General features: G+C 39.6%; 1 protein-coding gene across 1 annotated transcript; it reads right to left on the bottom strand.

Annotated features, from left to right (window-relative positions):
- Positions 1-651: 651 nt before the first annotated feature.
- Positions 652-1650, bottom strand: MC4R (melanocortin 4 receptor). The gene has a single exon (XM_077777673.1). The coding sequence runs from the start codon at positions 1648-1650 to the stop codon at positions 652-654; it is 999 nt and encodes a 332-aa protein (XP_077633799.1).
- Between the last annotated feature and the right edge of the window lie 17650 nt (positions 1651-19300).

Genomic DNA, 19300 nt, shown 5'->3' with positions numbered 1-19300 from the left:
TGGAATATCAGACTGTTTGCTTGGGCAAATTAATTAATCTCTTTGTCTTTGAGAAACAGTTTTCAGGCTCAAGATCTCAGGGTTTTTCTTTTTAGGCTGTTTTTCTCTCAATAGGAGCTTCATTTCTATGTCTGCACAGGGAGAACGAACGTGTCTTATCACTTAAAATTTCAGTTGGTTTTTTTAATGACTAAGCATCTATGCTTCAATATTTACCCCCAAATGCTAAAATCCAATCTCTACATTTCAAGGTTAGATAGTGTAATATAAGAAGCCATTTATTAGAGTATATTTAATGATTCTGTGACTTCTGTATTACTAAAACAAGCAAAGCGTCCAGTCCTTGTGAGTAACAAGAAGCATGGTTATGTTTTTATAAGAGTTTTTTCTTCTCTATACATTCATTGTGCCTACAGCCTATAGTATGGATTAACATTGGACAGCCAAAAAGTAGCCAGACATTAGAAATGTACAGAGACTGGGCATTGTTTTTCATTCCAAAAAATCAGAAACTTAAACTCATACAATACTCATGGTCTCAACCCATGCCTCACACAGAGGAAAACGCCGTCGCCGACGTATACACTGTTCAGGTCCTGTAAGAAGGAAGAAGTCTCGTATGCATGTTTCTAGTCCTTCCTCTGTCCCCATTTAATATCTGCTAGACAAATCACAGAGGCTGCCTAGAGGATAGCAACAGATGATCTCTTTGAAGGTTTTCCTTAGTTCTTGGCTCCGGAGTGCGTAAATGAGAGGGTCGATGATGGAATTACACATGATCAGTATGAGATACAGGTTAAAGTGAGACATGAAGCACACACAGTAAGGATTCTGGGGACACGAGATGTAGAATATTAAGTGGAGGAAGAAGGGGGCCCAGCAGACAACAAAAACCCCAATCAGTATGGTCAGGGTAATCGCACCCTTCATGTTGGCCCCTTGGCGGATGGTGCCGGTGCCCGGGAGGACAGCGATTCTCTTAATGTGCAGTCTGGCCATGAGGAACATGTGGACATAGAGAGAAGCCATGAGAGCCAGCATGGCGAAGAACATGGTGATGAGGCAGATGATAACAGCACTGCTGTCTGAGTGAATGATGAACAAAATGCCCGAAACTGTGCAAGCTGCCCAGATACAACTTATGATGATCCCAACCCGCCTGACCGTCATGATGTTATGGTACTGGAGAGCATAAAAGATAGTAAAGTACCTGTCCACTGCAATTGAAAGCAGACTGCAAATCGATGCAAGCAAGGAGCTACAGATCACTGAGTCAATGACATTGTCAATATTCACGGTGAAACTCTGCGCGTCTGTATCTGTACTGTTTAATAGGGTGATCACAATGGTTTCGGATCCATTTGACACGCTCACCAACATATCAGCCACGGCCAGGCTGCAGATGAAAAAGTACATGGGCGAATGCAGGTTTTTGTTCTTGGCTATTGCCACAATCACCAGAATGTTCTCCAGCAAGCTTATGACACCCAGAGTCACGAACACCTCGGGGGAGACAAAAAGTTGCTCGTAGCACCCTCCGTCGGAGTAGCCTTTTCCAAGGGTCTCACTGGCATTGCTGTGCGGTCCGTAGGTGCTGCGGTTCCAGAAATGGAGAGAAGTGTGCATTCCATGGCGATGAGTAGAGTTCATCCTGCACCCAGTGGATTCAGATCCCCTCGGAATTGATTCGATCTCTCGGGTCAGGTAGCCTCAGTGCTTTGCGCCACGTCTTTGTCTGCCCGAAAGTTCTGAGACTGAAATGGGCATGCCTGTCGTGAGTAAATGTCACATGCTCCGAGGCTGGAAATGGAGTTTTTACTGTCTTCCAGGAATAGCTCTGATCACCTTCCCTGTGAAATCTTAGGCTTCCGGAATACTCATTCTCATTTGAAAGAGTCTGCTCTTTGCTTTTCTGTCCTCACTTCCACCTCAACTTTAGCCTGAGACATTCAGTCAGGGCTTTTCAAAATAATTTTCCTAGTAGCTGCTATGCCACTGCGAGCTGAGTCTGTGTGCACATGTTCCCATCAGCTGCCTCTCAGAGGCATTAGTGCCCAGCCTGAAGCATTGCTTTGAGTGTTAGTAGCTGCTGCTGATTTTATGGTGTGCGAAGGGGGAAAAATGTTCACAGTGGCTCCTCCTCTGCTTCCCTCTGACCAATCCAAATGCACTGGGAGTCTGTGAGACACGGTGATAATCCAAGATACAAATTGCAGGGCAATACTGATTCAGATGCAGAAGCTTGGAGAACTGGGAAGCACGCAGGATGAGAGAGACTGAATTTTCCTTGTCAAGTTTTCAAGGAAAACAACTTCATCTCTGGAAGCCATTCTTTGATATCACCAGCCAGGCACCCCAGGTTTATTAGTGCTTCAAAGAGAGGCGTGCGTGTGTGTGTGTGTGTGTGTGTGTGTGTGTGTGTGTTCCTGAACTAGATACACAGCCTTTTTGGTCAAGAGATTGAATTTGTTTATTCTTAGTTTCTTTGAGGTAAGAACCCAGGCAATAATACTTCTAAAAATACCCCAGGGGCGCCAGGGTGCCCCAGTCTGTTGAGCGTCAGACTTGGGCTCAGGTCATGATCTCGCAGTTCGTGAGTTCGAGTCCCGCGTCGGGCTCTGCGCTGACAGCTCAGAGCCTGGAGCCTGCTTCCGATTCTGTCTCTTCCTTTCTCTCTGCCCTTCCCCTGCTTGTGCTCTCTCTCTCTCTAAAAGTAAATAAACAGGGGCGCCTGGGTGGCTTAGTCGGTTAAGCATCCGACTTTCGCTTAGGTCATGATCTCACGGTTCGTGGGTTCGAGCCCAGCGTCGGCTCTGTGCTGACTGCCAGCTCAGAGCCTGGAGCCTGTTTCAGTCTGTGACTCCCTCTTTCTCTGACCCTCCCCTGCTCACGCTGTCTCTCTCTCTCTGTCTCCTAGAAATAAATAAAACATTAAAAAAAATGAAAAAAATAAAAGTAAATAAACATTAAAAAATGAAGCAAAATCTGTTAATAAAATAAAATAAAATAAAATACATAAACCCAGGGAGAGTGTTTGATAATACATGTAGACTATGACTTCGATGGGAGAACTTAGGTAGGTAGTAGCTGCAGTTTATCAAAGTATTCCTGAAGGGGTTCCTTTTTTGTGCACTAGTATCTGATGTTTCTCCATTGCAGAGTTTCTGTTTGTCAGAGCTGGAAAAGTTTTATTTTCATTCATGATATTTGAAAACCATATAGTGTTACTATAAACTATATTTACTCTGAACTCAAAAGGAAAAAGATCCTTAATTAAGCAAAACTCGGTTTTTAAGCTTTAGTGAGGTCTAACTGATATAAAAATACATATTTAATGTATACATTTTAATGAGTTCGGACCTATGCATATACCCACAATGCCATCATCACTATCAAGGTCCTAAACATATTCACTCCAAAATTTTCCTTATATTCTTGTGTCTCTCTGTGTGTGTGTGTGTGTGTGTGTGTGTGTTTTGTGGTAAGATCTATCCTCTTATATTTTAAAGTGCACAATACCATAGTATTAATTATAAGCATTATGTTGTACAGTAGACATCTAGAACTCACTTATCTTGCACAATTGAAACTTTATGCCCATTGGACAACAATTCTTTGACAGTGGTCTTGGCAATGATTTCTTGGGTTAAACACCCAAATTGCAGGCAACAAACCCAAAAATAGATGAGTGGGATTCCAGGGGAGACTGGGTGGCTCAGTCTGTTTGTTTTTGGCTCAGGTCATGATCTCACAGTTCATGGGTTTGAACCTCACATTGGGCCTGAAGCTGACAGTGTGGAGCCTGCCTGGGATTCTCTCTCTCTCTCTCTCTCTCTCTCTCTCTCCCCTTCTCTCTGCCCCTCTGGCATCTCTCTCTCTCTCTCTGTCAAAGTAAATAAACTTAAAAAAAGAGATGAGGGGGATTACATCAAACTAAAAAGCTTCTAAAGAACAAAGGAAACAAAACACAGAATGAAAAGGCAACCTACAGAATGGGAGAAAATGTTTACAAGCCATCTGTCTGCTAGAAGTTAATACTCAGAATATGTAAGACTCTCTTACAACTGAATAGCAATAAAAGCAAAAACAAAAACCAGCTAACCAACCCAACCAAAGCAGCTCTATTCAAAAACAGCAAAGACAGAATCACTCTTATAAATACAGAAAACAAAACTGGTGATTACCAGAGTGGGTGGGGGGGAGGAGAGATGGGTAAAATGGGGGAAAGGGAGTGGAGCCACAGGCCTTCCAGTTATGGAGTGAATAAGTCATGGGGGTGAAAGGCACAGCATGGGAAATATAGGCAATGGCATTATAATAGTGTTGTATGGGGACAGCTGGTAGCTACACTTGTGGTGAACACAGCATAATGTACAGAGATGTTGAATCACCGTGTTGTATGTCTGAAATGAATATAACATGGTGTGTCAACTATACCCAAATGAATTTAAAAAATATAGTAAAAAGCAAAACAAAATAGAAACAGGCAAAGAGCTTTGAATGGGCAAAGAGACATTTTTCCAAAGGAGATATACAAATGGCCACCAGGTGTATGAAATAATTTCAATAACTATTCCTGACAATAATTTAATTGTCAGGAAAATGAAGATCAAAACCACAATGACCAATCACCTCACATCTGTTAGGATGGTTACTACCAAAACAAAAACAAAAACAAAAAACAAAACCCAAAAGATAACAAATGTTGGTCAGGATGTGAAGAAATTGGAATTTGTTTGTTTGTTTCTTTTTACAGCAGTCAACCTACCTCCATAATTCAAAGTTTTGTCAATTAAATGCACATGTACCTTGGAAAATTTGCATATTCTAGCCAATACCAGCAAGTGCTAGTTATTAGAGCTTCTGGATATTTTGCTTAAGTTAAGTTTGAAAGATTGTGGCAAAGTTACAAATTCAGCTTCAGGTTATAAAATTTTATATAATGTTCTTTTCTTGCTGTATTTTTGGTTTTATCTCTGTGTGGGTCGTGGCTACCGACGGCAGGGACAACAAGAAAGAATTGTTCCAGGGCTAATTTGAAGTTCTCAATTATTTAGGGATGTACTTTATCTTCCTTCTTTCTGTTTTGTGACCGAGACAATGCTAGGTATCATTCCCGAGTGTTGGGTTAAATTAGGATGTTCCAGCCCTCCCTGGGATTCAGTGGGGCCTTGTGACTGAGTTCTGCTTCACGTAGTGTGGATAGAAGTGGTGCACATTATGTTGCCTCTCTTCTGATTCCATACTCTTTCTCTCCCATCAGTAGATAGCTGCAGAATGTCTAGAGTCTCCTGTTCTGGACAGCAGAGCCATAACATGGAAGGAGCCTAGACCTCTGAAGATCTGCAAAGAGCAGAGCTCACCGCCAGAGCTCATTCCTCCACTCCCCTCCCCAACACCCTAGCCCACCAAGGATAGGGAACTGTGATTTGAGCAAGCAATAATGATCACTGTTGCTAAACTACTGAACTATTGGTGTTATCTGTTACAACAGCTACCATTAATTACCTTGATTTAAAACCTTTTATTGGAGCTTTTTATAAGCAACAAATGCAAATTATATGAAAAGCCTTTCTTTTATTTTGGATTTATGTGAATAGTGCATTACTTAATAAGCAACAGGGAAGAAATCTGTTGAATTGCTTAAGCATCAGATAGTCAACTCTGTATAATCTTTCTTCCTGGGTCAGCTCTTGAATTTGTGCTACTTACTTCTGCGGGTAACTTAGGCTCAAAACTGAGAGTTATCTTTGAGTTCTCCATCTTTCTCCAAACTCCCTACATGCAATCACTTGTAAATTATCTTTCCTTCTACCAGTGTGGCTGACTCCTCTTTTTCTCTTTACCAAACTCATTTCTCACTATTTTTCTTCACAGAAACTTGATTGTAGTGACCCTCGCATGCTAAACAACACCAGCACTGGGGATTTTCCCATGAGTTTACTCCCTCCGCATGAAATGCTCTTCCCCCATACTTGTGAATATACCATCATCCTTACTTTCTAATTACTGGGGCACCTGGGTGGCTCAGTTGGTTGAGCGTCTGACTTCAGCTCAGGTCATGATCTCGCTGTCTGTGAGTTCAAGCCCTGCATTGGGCTGTGTGCTGACGGGAGCCTGGAGCCTGGTTCAGATACTGTGTCTCCTTCTTTCTCTGCTCCCTTCCTCCCACCTGCTCATGGTCTGTCTGTCTCTCATAAATATTAAAAAAACTTTAAACTTATTTTATATACTGTGTAATTCATACAGAATTATATAATAGCTAAAACTAGTGATTGAAAACAAAACCCACTTTCTTTTAGCTTTTTACAAGAAAGATTTTATTTAGAGGCATAATCACACTGAAATCTCAGAAAACCATATACACTTAATTATTTGGTGCTGATTTATAAAACGTTGATCATATGGTTAATCATGCTGAAAGATGACATTTTGTCACCTCCAACAAGGCGTTTTAATTGCCTGTCATGGTTTAGTTCTTTATGAGCCAGAAGAAATACAGTCAGCAATGTAAGACACATTAATGGTATTTTTGAAAACTCATTGCAAATTTCCTTTTTTTAATACACAGAAAATTGAGTTAGATCATAATAGATCTCTCTTATGAGCAAAGTTCTTGTTTTGTATTTAATAACAATAAATATGACACATTACTAAAGAGAAGTATTTATCAAACTGTGTTAGATGGATTACCATTTTTAGGAGATGTGAGTGTTTTTTCCACTGCAAAATAAAAGGGAAGTTTCCAAGGTCAAATACTTTTGGAAGATATTGCAAACTCACTGCCTTCTTCAAGTTTCAGAGTTTACATTAGCATAGAAAGTTTATGAAATTTTTTATTAGAAAAAAATTTGAGGGGCGCCTGGGTGGCTCAGTCCATTAAGCGTCCGACTTCCACTAGGGTCATGATCTCACAGTCCGTGGGTTCGAGCCCCGCATCAGGCTCTGTGCTGACAGCTCAGAGCCTGGAGCCTCCTTCGGATTCTGTGTCTCCCTCTCTCTCTGCCCCTTCCCCGCTCATGCTCTATCTGTCCGTCTGTCTGTTTCTCTCTCTCTCTCTCTCTCTCAAAAAGAAGCATTAAAAAATTTTTTTAAAAAGAAAAAAGTTTGATGTGCCTTCTTCTACTTACTTCTTAAACTTATTTGTACATAGAACATACCTTCTCACACTGTTATTTTTCAGGTACTGATTATACTCAGTTCAGCTGCAGCTGTCATTTTGAAAATTCCTGTTTGCCCCTAATGCAACTGCTGTATCACAGAACATTTTGAGCACAACACAAATTCTGAGTTTGCTTTTGCACTGTCTATACAGGGGAAACACTAGAATGTGGCAAACTGTACCCACATGAACCAAGAACACAGGGGACACGAAACACACAGGCTCAAGCATTTCCCAGCTGCCTTAGCTGGCCGCAGATGTTGTGAAGCATAGCCTTCCTCGTGCGGTATTACAGCTTCTTGTGAGATTTCAGATAATCCCACTACTACTTCGTAATAACTTACAAGCTGTAACCCTTTTGAAACTCACTTCCTCAAGGGCACTGCAGATCTTTTTCTAGGAAAAGCTCCATATTTCTTGTAGATTTATGTACATTTAATACGTGTAAAATTGTTCCACCCATTTTATTAGGTTCCTTTCTTTCTTTTTCTTCAATGTATCACTGAGGAAGTTTATGAGTGTTGTGCCTCTAACCCCATTTTTTCCCATAAACCCTAGTTGTTGTTTTATATTATTTTGCATAGTACTTTGAGTTTTAGAATACATATGTCACATCACAGTTGAGCTAAGTGTAACATGATTCTGTACCAGGTGACATATGGAAGTGTTGAATCACCATATTGTACACCTGAAACTAATATTACACTGTATGTTAACTAATTGGAATTTTAATAAGAACTTAAAAAAATAAATGTAACATGTGTTGGAATATACATGAACAAATTATTATGACTATAAAATTCTTATTTAAAAGTATTTGCTAGCATATCCACCATGAAATAGAATCCTTATTTATAAAAATATATCTCTTGGGGCGCCTGGGTGGCTCAGTCGGTTGGGCATCTGACTTTGGCTCAGGTCATGATCCTATGGTTTGTGAGTTTGAGCCCCATGTGGGACTCTATGCTGACATCTCGGAGCCTGGAGCCTGCTTCAGATTTGATGTCTCCCCCTCTCTCTGCACCCCCAACCCTGTGCGTGCTCTATCTCTCTCAAAAATAAATAAACATTAAAAAAGTTTTAAAAACAAATTAAAAAAATAAAAAAGTAAAAATATATCTTACATCTATTGGCTGATGTTTACATGTCTTACAGATTATGTAATTGCTGCCTACATTGCTGTCTACATGGAATGTCCTGGTAAAATCAATATACAATTCATATGCCCCATATATGTTATTATTAGAGTGTACAAACATTAACTGAATACTTAACAGGAACATTTTATTGCCTGTTATACAAAATAAATTTTCTTTTTAAATTATGATATTTATTATATATTTTAAGAGTTCTATAAATGGACTACAGTACATTTTTTATTGAAATCTGTTATTTTTAATGGAAAACAAAGATAGTTCTACTGTTTCATTTTAAATATATCATTTGTAAAAAAATAAATATATTGTTTATTTGAAATCTTTCAAAATTAGACAACACTAAGATAATATAATTTTTTCATTAAAATACTTTTACTCCTTTTTAAAGACTTTTTAAAATGTTTATTTATTTTGAGAGAGAGACAGCATGAGCAGAGGAGGGGCAGAGAGTGAGGGAGACACAGAATGTGAAGCAGGCTCTAGGCTCGAAGCTATCAGTGTAGAGCCTGATGAGGGGCTCAAACCCATGAACCGAGAGATCATGATTTAAGCCGAAGTCAGATGCCTTACTGACTTATCCACCCCAAAATACTTTTACTCCTAATAAAATATTATTAAAATGTATTCTTTATAAAATTGATACCATGAAACATATATTTATCTCAAAATATTAGAAAAATTTTTTAAATCACTCTCATTTGACTTACAGCAATAGCCTCTGTATGGTTTTCCTGCCTTTATCGTAACCTCTTTCTAGTTTACTTAATTTTCCTTCCTTCTATCAACCAATATTTTACTGAATACTTACTATATTCCAACTATACAGGGAAAATAAGGCATATGATCTGCTGTCGAGGAACTTTGGTGTAGATATCATCTAAATGGGTAAACTTAATTGTAAGCTAATAATTCCTAAATATTGTGACCAATGGTATATTAAGTAATTAATAGAAATAATCTCTGCTTGCGTTGGTCTTAACTTGTTCATTGGAAGTGTTTTTCTTTCTTTTTTTAGATTTTTTAAAAAAGTTTATTTATTTTGAGGGAGAGAGAGAGAAAGGGAGAGAGAGCATGAGTGTGGTAGCGGCAGAGAGAGAGAGAGAGAGAGAGAATTCCAAGCAGGCTCCATGCTGTAAGCACAGAGCCCTATGTGGGGCTCAAACTCACAAACTGTGGGACCATCACCTGAGCAGAGATTAAAAGCTGGGCGCTTAACCGACTGAGCCACCCAGGTGCCCCAGAAGTGTTTTTCTTTTTTCTTTTTTTAAATTTTTTTAACTTTTATTTATTTTTGAGAGACAGAGAGACACAGAGCATAAACAGGGGAGGAACAGAGAAAGAGGGAGACACAGAATCCAAAGCAGGCTCCAGACTCTGAGCTGTAAGCACAGAGCCTGATGCGGGGCTCGAACCCACGGACCGTGAAATCATGACCTGAGCCGAACTCGGAAGCTTAACCGACTGAGCCACCCATGCACCCCAAAGTGTTTTCCTTTTTAAGGGGTTTTCTTTATATTTATTTATTTATTTATTTAAATTCAAGTTAGTTAACATACAGTGTAGTGTTGGTTTCAGGAGTAGAACTCAGTGATTCATCACCCAATATTCATCCCAACAAGTGTCCCCCTTAATGCCCATCATTCATTTAGCCCATCTTCTACCCACCTCCCTTCCATCAACCCTCAGTTTGTTCTCTGTATTTGAGTATCTTGTGGTTTGGCCCCCTCTCCCCTCTTTTTTTTATCTTATTTTTTCCTTCTCTTCCCCTATGTTCATCTGTTTTGTTTCTTAAATTCCACATATGAGTGAAATCATATATTTGTCTTTCTCTGACTGACTTATTTCGCTTCACCTCTAGTTGCCTCCACGTTGTTGCAAATGACAAGATTTCATTCTTTTTGATCACCATGTAATATTTCATTTTGTATATATGCCAACTCTTTATCCATTCATCAGCTGATGGACATTTGGGCTCTTTCCATGATTTGGCTATTGTTGATAGTGCTGCTATAAACATTGGGGTGCATGTGCCCCTTTGAATCAGCATCTTTGTATCCATTGGATAAACACCTAGTAGTGCAATTGCTGGGTAGTATGGTAGTTCTATTTTTAATTTTTTGAGGAACCTCCATACTGTTCTTCAAGTGGCTGCCCTGGTTTGCATTCCCACCAGCAGTGCAAAAGGGTTCACAATTCCAGACTTTAAATTGTATTACAAAGCTGTAATCATCAAAACAGTATGGTACTGACACAAAAGCAGATACATAGATCAATGGAACAGAATAGAGAACCCAGAAATGGGCCCACAAATGTGGCCAAATCATTTTTGAAAAGCAAGGAAGAGTATCCAATGGAAATATGACAGTCCCTTCATTTGGAGGCGTTTTATGGAGATGAGAGCTGGAGAAAGATAGGATTTAGCTGGGGAAAGGTGGAGAGGGCTAGACTTCCAGGTAGATGGACTAACTTCTGCAAAATCAGGTTGGGTGAAATAATATTGCACATTTGAGGAATGGAAAATACTTTGGCGTGGCTGGAGCACACGAAGATGGGGCACAGAAATGAGTCTGGAGATGTTAGCAGGGGACAGGTCATCTGGGGCTTTGCATGTCATGTCGGGGGACTGGGACTTTACTTCCTCGGCCTCTAGGACAATACTTAAAAACACTGAATGAATCCCACATTGCCTGTAGGATAGAGAGCTTCAAGACTGAAGCAGTAACACAATAAAATTTGGGAATAACACAGAGTGGAATTATGGAGGGTAAAGGCGAATGAGTTAAGATAATATTAGGTACCTATTGAGATGCTATTACAGAAGCCCAGGTAAGAGTGTGTGAAGGCCTGAGATAAGCCGGTAGCAGTTTTGCTGCCCATAAGACTACTAGTCAGTCATGAATAGAATGAGGAAAATAAAGAAATATTTTTTAATTAAAAATGTTTTTTAATTTCTTTATTTTATTATTTATTTTGAGAGAGAGAGAGAGCAAGAGAGAATGAGTAAGTGAGCAGGGGAGGGACAGAGACAGAGGGAGAGAAGCCCAAGCAGGCTTCATGCTGTCAGCCCAGAGCCTGACGCAGGGCTTGAACTCATGAACTGTGAGATCCCACTACCTGAGCCCAAACCAAGAGTTGGACGCTTAACCAACTGAGGCACCCAGGAGCCCCTAAGAAAGAAATCTTTGATGTCCTCCATTTTTCGGCTTGCGTGAAGGGGTGGATATTGGTGCCATTAATCTGGTAGGCACATGGACTGACGCTCCATTTCCATTTGAACCTGCTTCAATTTAGAGTTCAGAAAGCTAAAATCTATCTTGCTCAGTCCCCTTGTTGTCTGTATTCTATGCAAGAATTAGTTTTTCCTGATGAGATATATTCATCAGAGTTTTGGAAAGCATAAGTGAGACAGATGTCACTTTCCCGGAGCCCAAGCAGGATCTGACAGAGGCCAAATCAAGCAGTGCAAAATCTGAATGAAGTAGAATAGTTGAAGGTCCAGAACCATTCCAAATTTTTTTTTAATTTTTACTTATTTCTGAGAGAGAGAGAGAGAAAGAGACAGTGTGAGCAGGAGAGGGTCAGAGAGAGAGGGAGACACAGAATCTGAAACAGGCTCCGGGCTCTGAGCTGTCAGCACAGAGCCCGACGCAGGGCTCGAACCCACAAACTGTGAGATCATGACCTGAGCCTAAGTCGGACATTTAACCAACTGAGCCACCCAGGTGCCCCCCAAATTTTTTTATAAGCACCCATTCCTGTATTAAGCCCCTCTCTAGTTGATATACTGAGAGTATGTCTGCTCTCTGCACTGAATTATGACTTACACCGGATAAAAGAATATTGAACAAGGAATCCTCTTATGAGACAAGAGACCTTTAGTTTTTAAAATTCTGAAGTGGAAGTACTTTTTGAGACTTCTGAGTGGCGATCTCCACTTAGCAAAGGTGAGTAGGGAGCCCAGAAGAGTGATTTGGTAGAGACACATATTTTGGTTGCAGAAGATACAGGCTGTCCACAATCTGCAGGCTTCTACTAGAAAGGAGGAAAAGGAGACCCATGAACAGAAACCCGAGGAGCACATGTGCTTGTAAGAAATGTAGGCAGAGGAGACTGGTTAGTCTGGGTCTTCTGGGAGGAGGATTCCACGGTAGGATTAAGATTTTACTGAGGAAATGACTGAGAGAAAAACAAATGGGGAGAGAGCCAGAAAAAGCTGTCAGATCACAACGTGAGCCTGATGGTGAGTAAGGAAAGAGGCAAGAAGGGCTGGACAGAAGCATCCCCGACCTGCCACGAAGTCTGAGGAAGGTTAGCAGGACGTACTGCGGAGGCCTGACGCTAAAGCCACGCTTCAGGAGTGTCCCGTGTCTCCCAGTGATGGGCCTGACTTCCTACCCCTGCTGCACACAGTTATTGGCAGGAAACAGCCAGTGGAAAGCGTGATCCTGGAGCAAATGTGGCAACTGATTTCAGAGAGCAATCGCTGGGGCCCATGGTCCGTTGGGCTCCCTATAGCTGGGGGTCTTACAGGCACATTTTCATGGCTGCCATGGAGCCTGTAGCGTAATCACAGTGGCAGAAAGGCGACCAGGAGAGAGTCCTTGGACTATCAAAGAATCATGGGTTTAAAGGAGATAAAGTGGCTGCAGGTGCAAATCCCACAGAGCCATCCAGTAAGATCAGAATTTGTTCTTTTTTTTCTCAATCAGTGTGGTCCTTTTTGGAGTCTGTTTTGTTCACTTATCCATACTGATCAAAACATTTGACATAAAAATATAAACAAATACTTTTTATCGGATCAGCAGATTCTCAGTAATTCTAATAATCCTTAAAAAGAAAATAATATACTGCTAACGAGGTCTGTCATAATAACTTTATGTGTGTGTGTTTGTGTAAAAATTGTGTATGTGTCCATTTCCTCTGTGTAAGGTTGTCATAATAATTTCAAAGGTTACCATGAGAAGAGAGTTAATATAGATCACGAGTGTCTTGCACAGAGGAAATGCTGTAAAAACATTAGTTACATTTATTTTTACATTTTTCTAACAAGATTTTCATGGCTCTGTGGGCTATCTGGGGATTGTACACTCGCAGATTCTGCCATTTTTGCACACTGATTATGGTTTCGGTTTTTAAAGACACTTTTAGGTACGAAATTTGATTTCTTGTTTGTGTGGGCGCTGAAAGCAATCAGTCTTTGTAGGCAAACACTCCATGATACTTTATGTATCATTGAACTTCTATTTTTGGCACAGCAGTAGTTGAGACTGGCATTGCTTAATCTTTTCATGCTCAATAACATGTCGGTTACAGTTACACACCCAGGTGGGCTCATTTGCTTATACATAGATAGAGACCTGGAGGTTTGCTGCACGGTTGTAATCAAAATCTGCAGATGACTTGGGGTGCCTGGGTGGCTTAGTCGGTTAAGTGTCCGACTTTCGCTTAGGTCGTGATCTCGCGGTTCGTGGGTTCGAGCCCCGCGTCGGGCTCTGTGCTGACTGCCAGCTCAGAGCCTGGAGCCTGTTTCAGTCTGTGACTCCCTCTCTCTCTGACCCTCCCCTGCTCACGCTGTCTCTCTCTCTCTCCTAGAAATAAATAAAACATTAAAAAATTAAAAAGAAATCTGCAGATGACTCTTCTTTTATAAGAAAACTGATGTGGTCTTTGCACCAGTGGGTCATTTGGGAAAATCTTGTTCTTGCTCTTCGATGGATTTTCCATAAATTGGGGTATAGGAGGGGAATAGGAGGTTATTATAATCTTTTTTGTTTGTTTGTTTTTTGCCTCAGTAAGGAAAGGGAGTATGACTTGCTTCGTTAAGCCTTCACTAATAAATATTCTATAAACCTAATATTTATTTAGCGTGATAGTGTTCTATGTGTAGTTCTGAGATATAGTCTCAGAAAATTCCATCTTCTCATTAAATGTTCATTGCTTCTGAATTGATTCTGAATTTTAAATGTTTTTAAATGGAAAGATGCTTGTACCTTTCCCTGCCCCAACTTTTCTATTAATAATCTGTTTACATATTATAGGTGAGCTTCTACTTTAAGAGACTATAACAAACCAGTTTGAAATCGAACTTGGCATTCCTCCATTTCTGATTTTGTAGATTTGAATTTTCTTGAACGGCATGCCTGTGAAGGTGTTTTTGCCACTTCTGTGCATTTGATTACATCTGGTAAAATAGTTGTGTGCAGTATAGATCAGAACCTTGGCTTTTCTAGTGACTTGCAAAATAAGATATTGCAAACAACTACATTCTTTGTATCTTAGTTTATGTTATAAGGAAGTGAAGCAGTAATGCTACTCACAGTAATGTTATAAGAACATGTCCATAAATGCCTATGGAATGTTTTATAAAGTTTAATCCTGTAAGTGGTGAGTGTAGTCGTTTTGTGTAAGTGAGAGATTTAGATTCCATGAGATGTCCTGCAACATCTAACAAATACATCTTGGAATTTCTTTCATGAATTATGTTTACTCAAGTTGATTCTGCTTTTGGCTAGGAAGGCTTCACATTGTTAAAATTTCATAAGTAACTTTGAAGATATATAAAGTATCTTCTCTCCTTTGAGCTCAGCATGTGCCTGTGTGTCTGTATACCTCTCGCTAGATTCAGAAGGTGGTACTGCTCACCCACGCCTTTAGTCAGATTTGCCTGGATGGAGGGGGGAAAATGGTGGCAGAGTTTGATTTGGTAGTAAGGCATGAGATGTCAGAAATGACCATTTCCTGTGTTCTTGTGTGTAAGGCAACTTAATACCGAGTGTTGGCTGCGTATTGCCACCCACATTTTTTTTTCAAGCAGGGACATAATAGCAAAGAGGGAAGAATTTTACCCGAGTTCCCTCAAATGAGGGGGTTTAACTGTGAGACTGTATCAAGGATTATGATGACCGTTGCCTCTTCACTCTGTTCCAAAGACCTGCATAGCTTCTTTCTCTGTATTCCCCTTTGTCATCTTTACATCTATATCTGTATCTATCTATATCTATCTATACCTATATCTGGAGTTTTTTAAAAAGTAGGCTCCACACTGGGCTTGAACTCACAACCCTGAGATCAAGACCTGAGCTGAGATCAAGAGTCAGAAACTTGCCTGACTGCACCACCCGGGAGCCCCTATATATCTGGGATTTCTCATCCTGCCCTGTGCCTTCTGTCTAGCCTAAATTCAGTCTGCTTTGGATCCCGCATGGCGCTGATACTACCTGATGGAAACATTGCATGTTCAGGGCCTGCTGCTAACTGTCAAGTTCTTTCCATGCTAAGGTTTGGAATCCTTGGAGAGTATTGGGTGCCATAATGTGTCATAGGCCACAAGCCAGCATAGGTAGCCCATCTTGTGTCAGCCGCCATCCCCAGGCCAGTGATGGGCACAGGGTAAAGTGATACAAGGTAGGTTTCCATGGGCAGTAAGGACGGTGGTCTGTAGAACCTCACTTGAAGGGGTGGGTGTAGATCCATGGATGATGCCCAGTACAGATGTCCTGGCCACAGCCTTTGCTATGCCCTCTGTCCCTAGTTTCACAATTTGTCAAAGGGCCATAGGAAGGGAGTTTGCCTCTCTTTGGTCTGCTGTTTTAAAATAAGGAGCTTTTTAAAGGTTTTATTTAAATTCCAATTAGCATACAGTGTAAGATTAGTTTCAGGTGTGCAATATAGTGATGCAGCACTTCCGTACACACCCAGTACTCATCCCAAGGGTGGTTAGTGATTCAGCACTTCCACACACACCAGTACTCATCCCAAAGGCACACCTTCCTTCTCATCACCTATTTAACCCATCCCCCCTCTCACCTACCTTCTGGTAACCTTCTCTTTGTTCTCGACAGTTGAGTCTGTTTCTTGGTTTGTCTTCCTCTCTTTTTTCCCCCATTTGCTTGTTTGTTTTGTTTCTTAAATTCCACGTATGAGTGACATCATATGGTATTTGTTTTGACTTACTTTGCTTAGCATAACACTCTCCAGCTCCATCCATGTCATTGCAAAATGGCAAGATTTTGTTTTATGTTTATGGCTGAGTAACATTCCATTCCATTCCATTTTTATGGCTGAGGAGAAGGAAACAAAAGCAAAAATAAACTATTGGGGCTTCATTAAAATAAAAAGCTTCTGCACAGCAAAGGAAACAATCAACAAAACTAAAAGGCAACAGGGGTGCCTGGGTGGCTCAGTCAGTTAAATGTCCGACTTTGGCTCAGGTCATGATCTCACAGTTGGTGGATTCGAGCCCCACATCCAGTTCTGTGCTGACAGCTAGCTCAGAGCCTGGAGCCTGCTTCAGATTCTGTATCTCCCTCTCTCTCTGACCCTCCCCTGCTCATGTTGTCTCTCTCTCTCTCTCTCAGAAATAAATAAAACACTTAAAAAAATTTTTTTAAAAACTAAAAGGCAACCAACGGAATGGGAGAAGATATTTGTAAATGGCATATTGGATAAAGGGTTAGTGTCCAAAATACCTAAAGAACTCCTAAAAGTCAACACCCAAAAAACAAATAATCCAATTAAAATATGGACAGAAGACATGAATAGGCATTTTTCCAAAGAAGACCTAGAAATGGCAAACAGGCACATGAAAAAATGCTCAACATTGCCAATCATCAGGAAAATAACACATCAAAACTACAATGAGAGATCACCTTACACCTGTCAGAACGGCTAAAATCAACAATGCAAGAAACAAGAGGTGTTGTTGAGGCTGCGGAGAAAGGGGAACCCTCTTGCACTGTTGGTAGGAATGCCAACTGGCGTAGCCACTCTGGAAAACAGTATGGAGGATCCTCAGCAAGTTGAAAATAGAACTATCCTGTGACCCAGCAATTGCACTTCTAGCTATTTGCCCAAATAATACAAAAATACTAATTCAAAGAGATACACGCAAAAAGCCTTTTATATAGATAAAGTGTTTTCTCTGCAGACTCGTGTAAAGTGTCTTTTGTTGGTGTGTTACTTGTTTGTAAAGATAGAAAATAAACTAATAATTATCTGGAAAGATTAACTAGGGCCCCACATATGTGGGCAGCATTGGATTCTGGGAGAATATTTTAAAAACCTACTTGAAGTATTTCAGATAAGGGGTAGATTTGCCTTCCTTCCATGCCCAGGATAGCTACCTTAATGTTTTCAATAAATGTTTCACCCAGTGCCCAGACACTTTTGTGTTTAATATATGTAGGGCCCTGACACTGACCTGATTACTGAAAAAGTAACAATGATAGCACATCTGAAGAGATTCCCAGCTTCATACTGTCCTCAAAATTTAGTACAAACTCAGACTATAACATCAGAAGCAGAAACGCTATAGGTGTGCAAAAAAAATCATTAGGAAGATTAATTATTTACAAGCATTTTATACTTATTTTGGTGAATTTTGGATAAAATGTTTAAGTTATTTTTTTAGTTAATGTTTACCATCTTAAAAGAGAAGAACTAAAAAACATAATAAAATTAAAAGCCAATTATAGTTAAAGGGTATTTTCATCTTTTAAAAATAGAGATTCTATGTTTTAACAAAAAAATGAGACTCTGAAATTAATTAGAATGACTATTCTGTCCAGTTTACTATAACATATTTAGGTTGCCAAGTATACTAATAATTTTCACTTAGTTGAAAGTTAAGATATAATACAATATCTCCTGGTATTTTTAGTTAGGTCTAGACAGGCCCAAATGGTGAGTTTAGACAAAGATCCTTAAAATTCAGAGAAAAATGTAAGCCTTTTATAGAGAATCAAGGGGAAAAAATACAATCTCCTCCCTTACAATTATCTGTTTCTCCTTAAGCTTTGCTCATTCATTCATTTAATCATTCACTCATTCACTATCTACTATCTTTGATAGGGTAGGCATTGTGCTAATAGCTTAAGAGTCTTAAGTAAATTATAGTCCCTTCATTTAAGCTGCCCTTTTACAAGTGAAGAAGAAAGCAAATAGAGACAATAAAGTAGTGTGGAAATGCACAGGAAGAGTCTTATACAGAATATGAAGAGAGTACTGTGTATGGATATATATAAGGGTATCTGTAACTCCGTTAGGGAACAATACCTTTAGCAAATCTTAACCGTTAAGCCGAAATTAATCATGTGGAAAAAAAGACAAAGGGGGATTTCAGATCCAGGGGACAACTTCAGCAATGGCATAGAGTTAAGAAACAGCATGAAATAAATGTAAGGGACATGAATCACATAAGGATTATTGGAATATAAAATGAAAGTCAGAAAGAGTAAGGAAAGAGGGAAAGTAGATTAGCAGAAATCTAATCATGGAAGACCTTGTAAGGTCTGAAGATGTTGAACCTTATTCTATAAAATTATAATTCAAGGTCCAGCTGTTGGATGCTAGGTAGGTAAACAGAACTAGAGCATTGGCAATAGGATTGGAGCTAAGAGGACATTTCATATAAATATTAAATTAATGAAATTCAAATTAGACTTCAAGGTGGCACCCCAGCTTGCAATCTCAAGGACAATCCTGAATAATCATTTTTTACCAAGTTTTTCATTCTTATACATCTACTAGTATAACATAGCTATTTCGTATTATATATGTGTTGCACTTACCACCTTGATGCCTTGAGTTTCTGTCATTATATATGCCATCATTTTGCATGCTGATGTGATTATTTGCATGTTGATTTTGATTACTAACTAATGAATTGAGGGAAAACTAAGAAATTATTTGTCAACAATTCAATGATAGTCAACTGTGTGAAGTTTTTATATAAAAGAACTTCATTGAATTATTTCAGATTTTAACATTATGTAAGATATTTGAATCAATGTTGGACACTAGGATTCTAGATAATAGAAGACAAATCTTCTTTTCCTAAACTGTATGTAAGAGAGGAAATATACTGTTTTCTTGTCATTGTTGCCTTCCTCTCCTTTGGTTTACCAACAGCCCCTTTGGTACTGAACAAAAGACATCCTAATTTTTTTTTAGATTAGTGCCTCAAATTTATTCTTTTCAAATG

The sequence above is a fragment of the Crocuta crocuta genome, unplaced genomic scaffold, assembly GCF_008692635.1.
Source record: "Crocuta crocuta isolate KB4526 unplaced genomic scaffold, BGI_CrCroc_1.0 scaffold36, whole genome shotgun sequence".
In the NCBI taxonomy this organism is placed as follows: domain Eukaryota; kingdom Metazoa; phylum Chordata; class Mammalia; order Carnivora; family Hyaenidae; genus Crocuta; species Crocuta crocuta.
Note: the sequence above shows the minus strand (reverse complement) of the source record. Positions and strands in the feature narration are given on the sequence as shown.

Coding starts and splice junctions, on each gene's coding strand:
- MC4R (XM_077777673.1), bottom strand. CDS start 1,650: ATGAACTCTACTCATCGCCATGGAATGCACACTTCTCTCCATTTCTGG.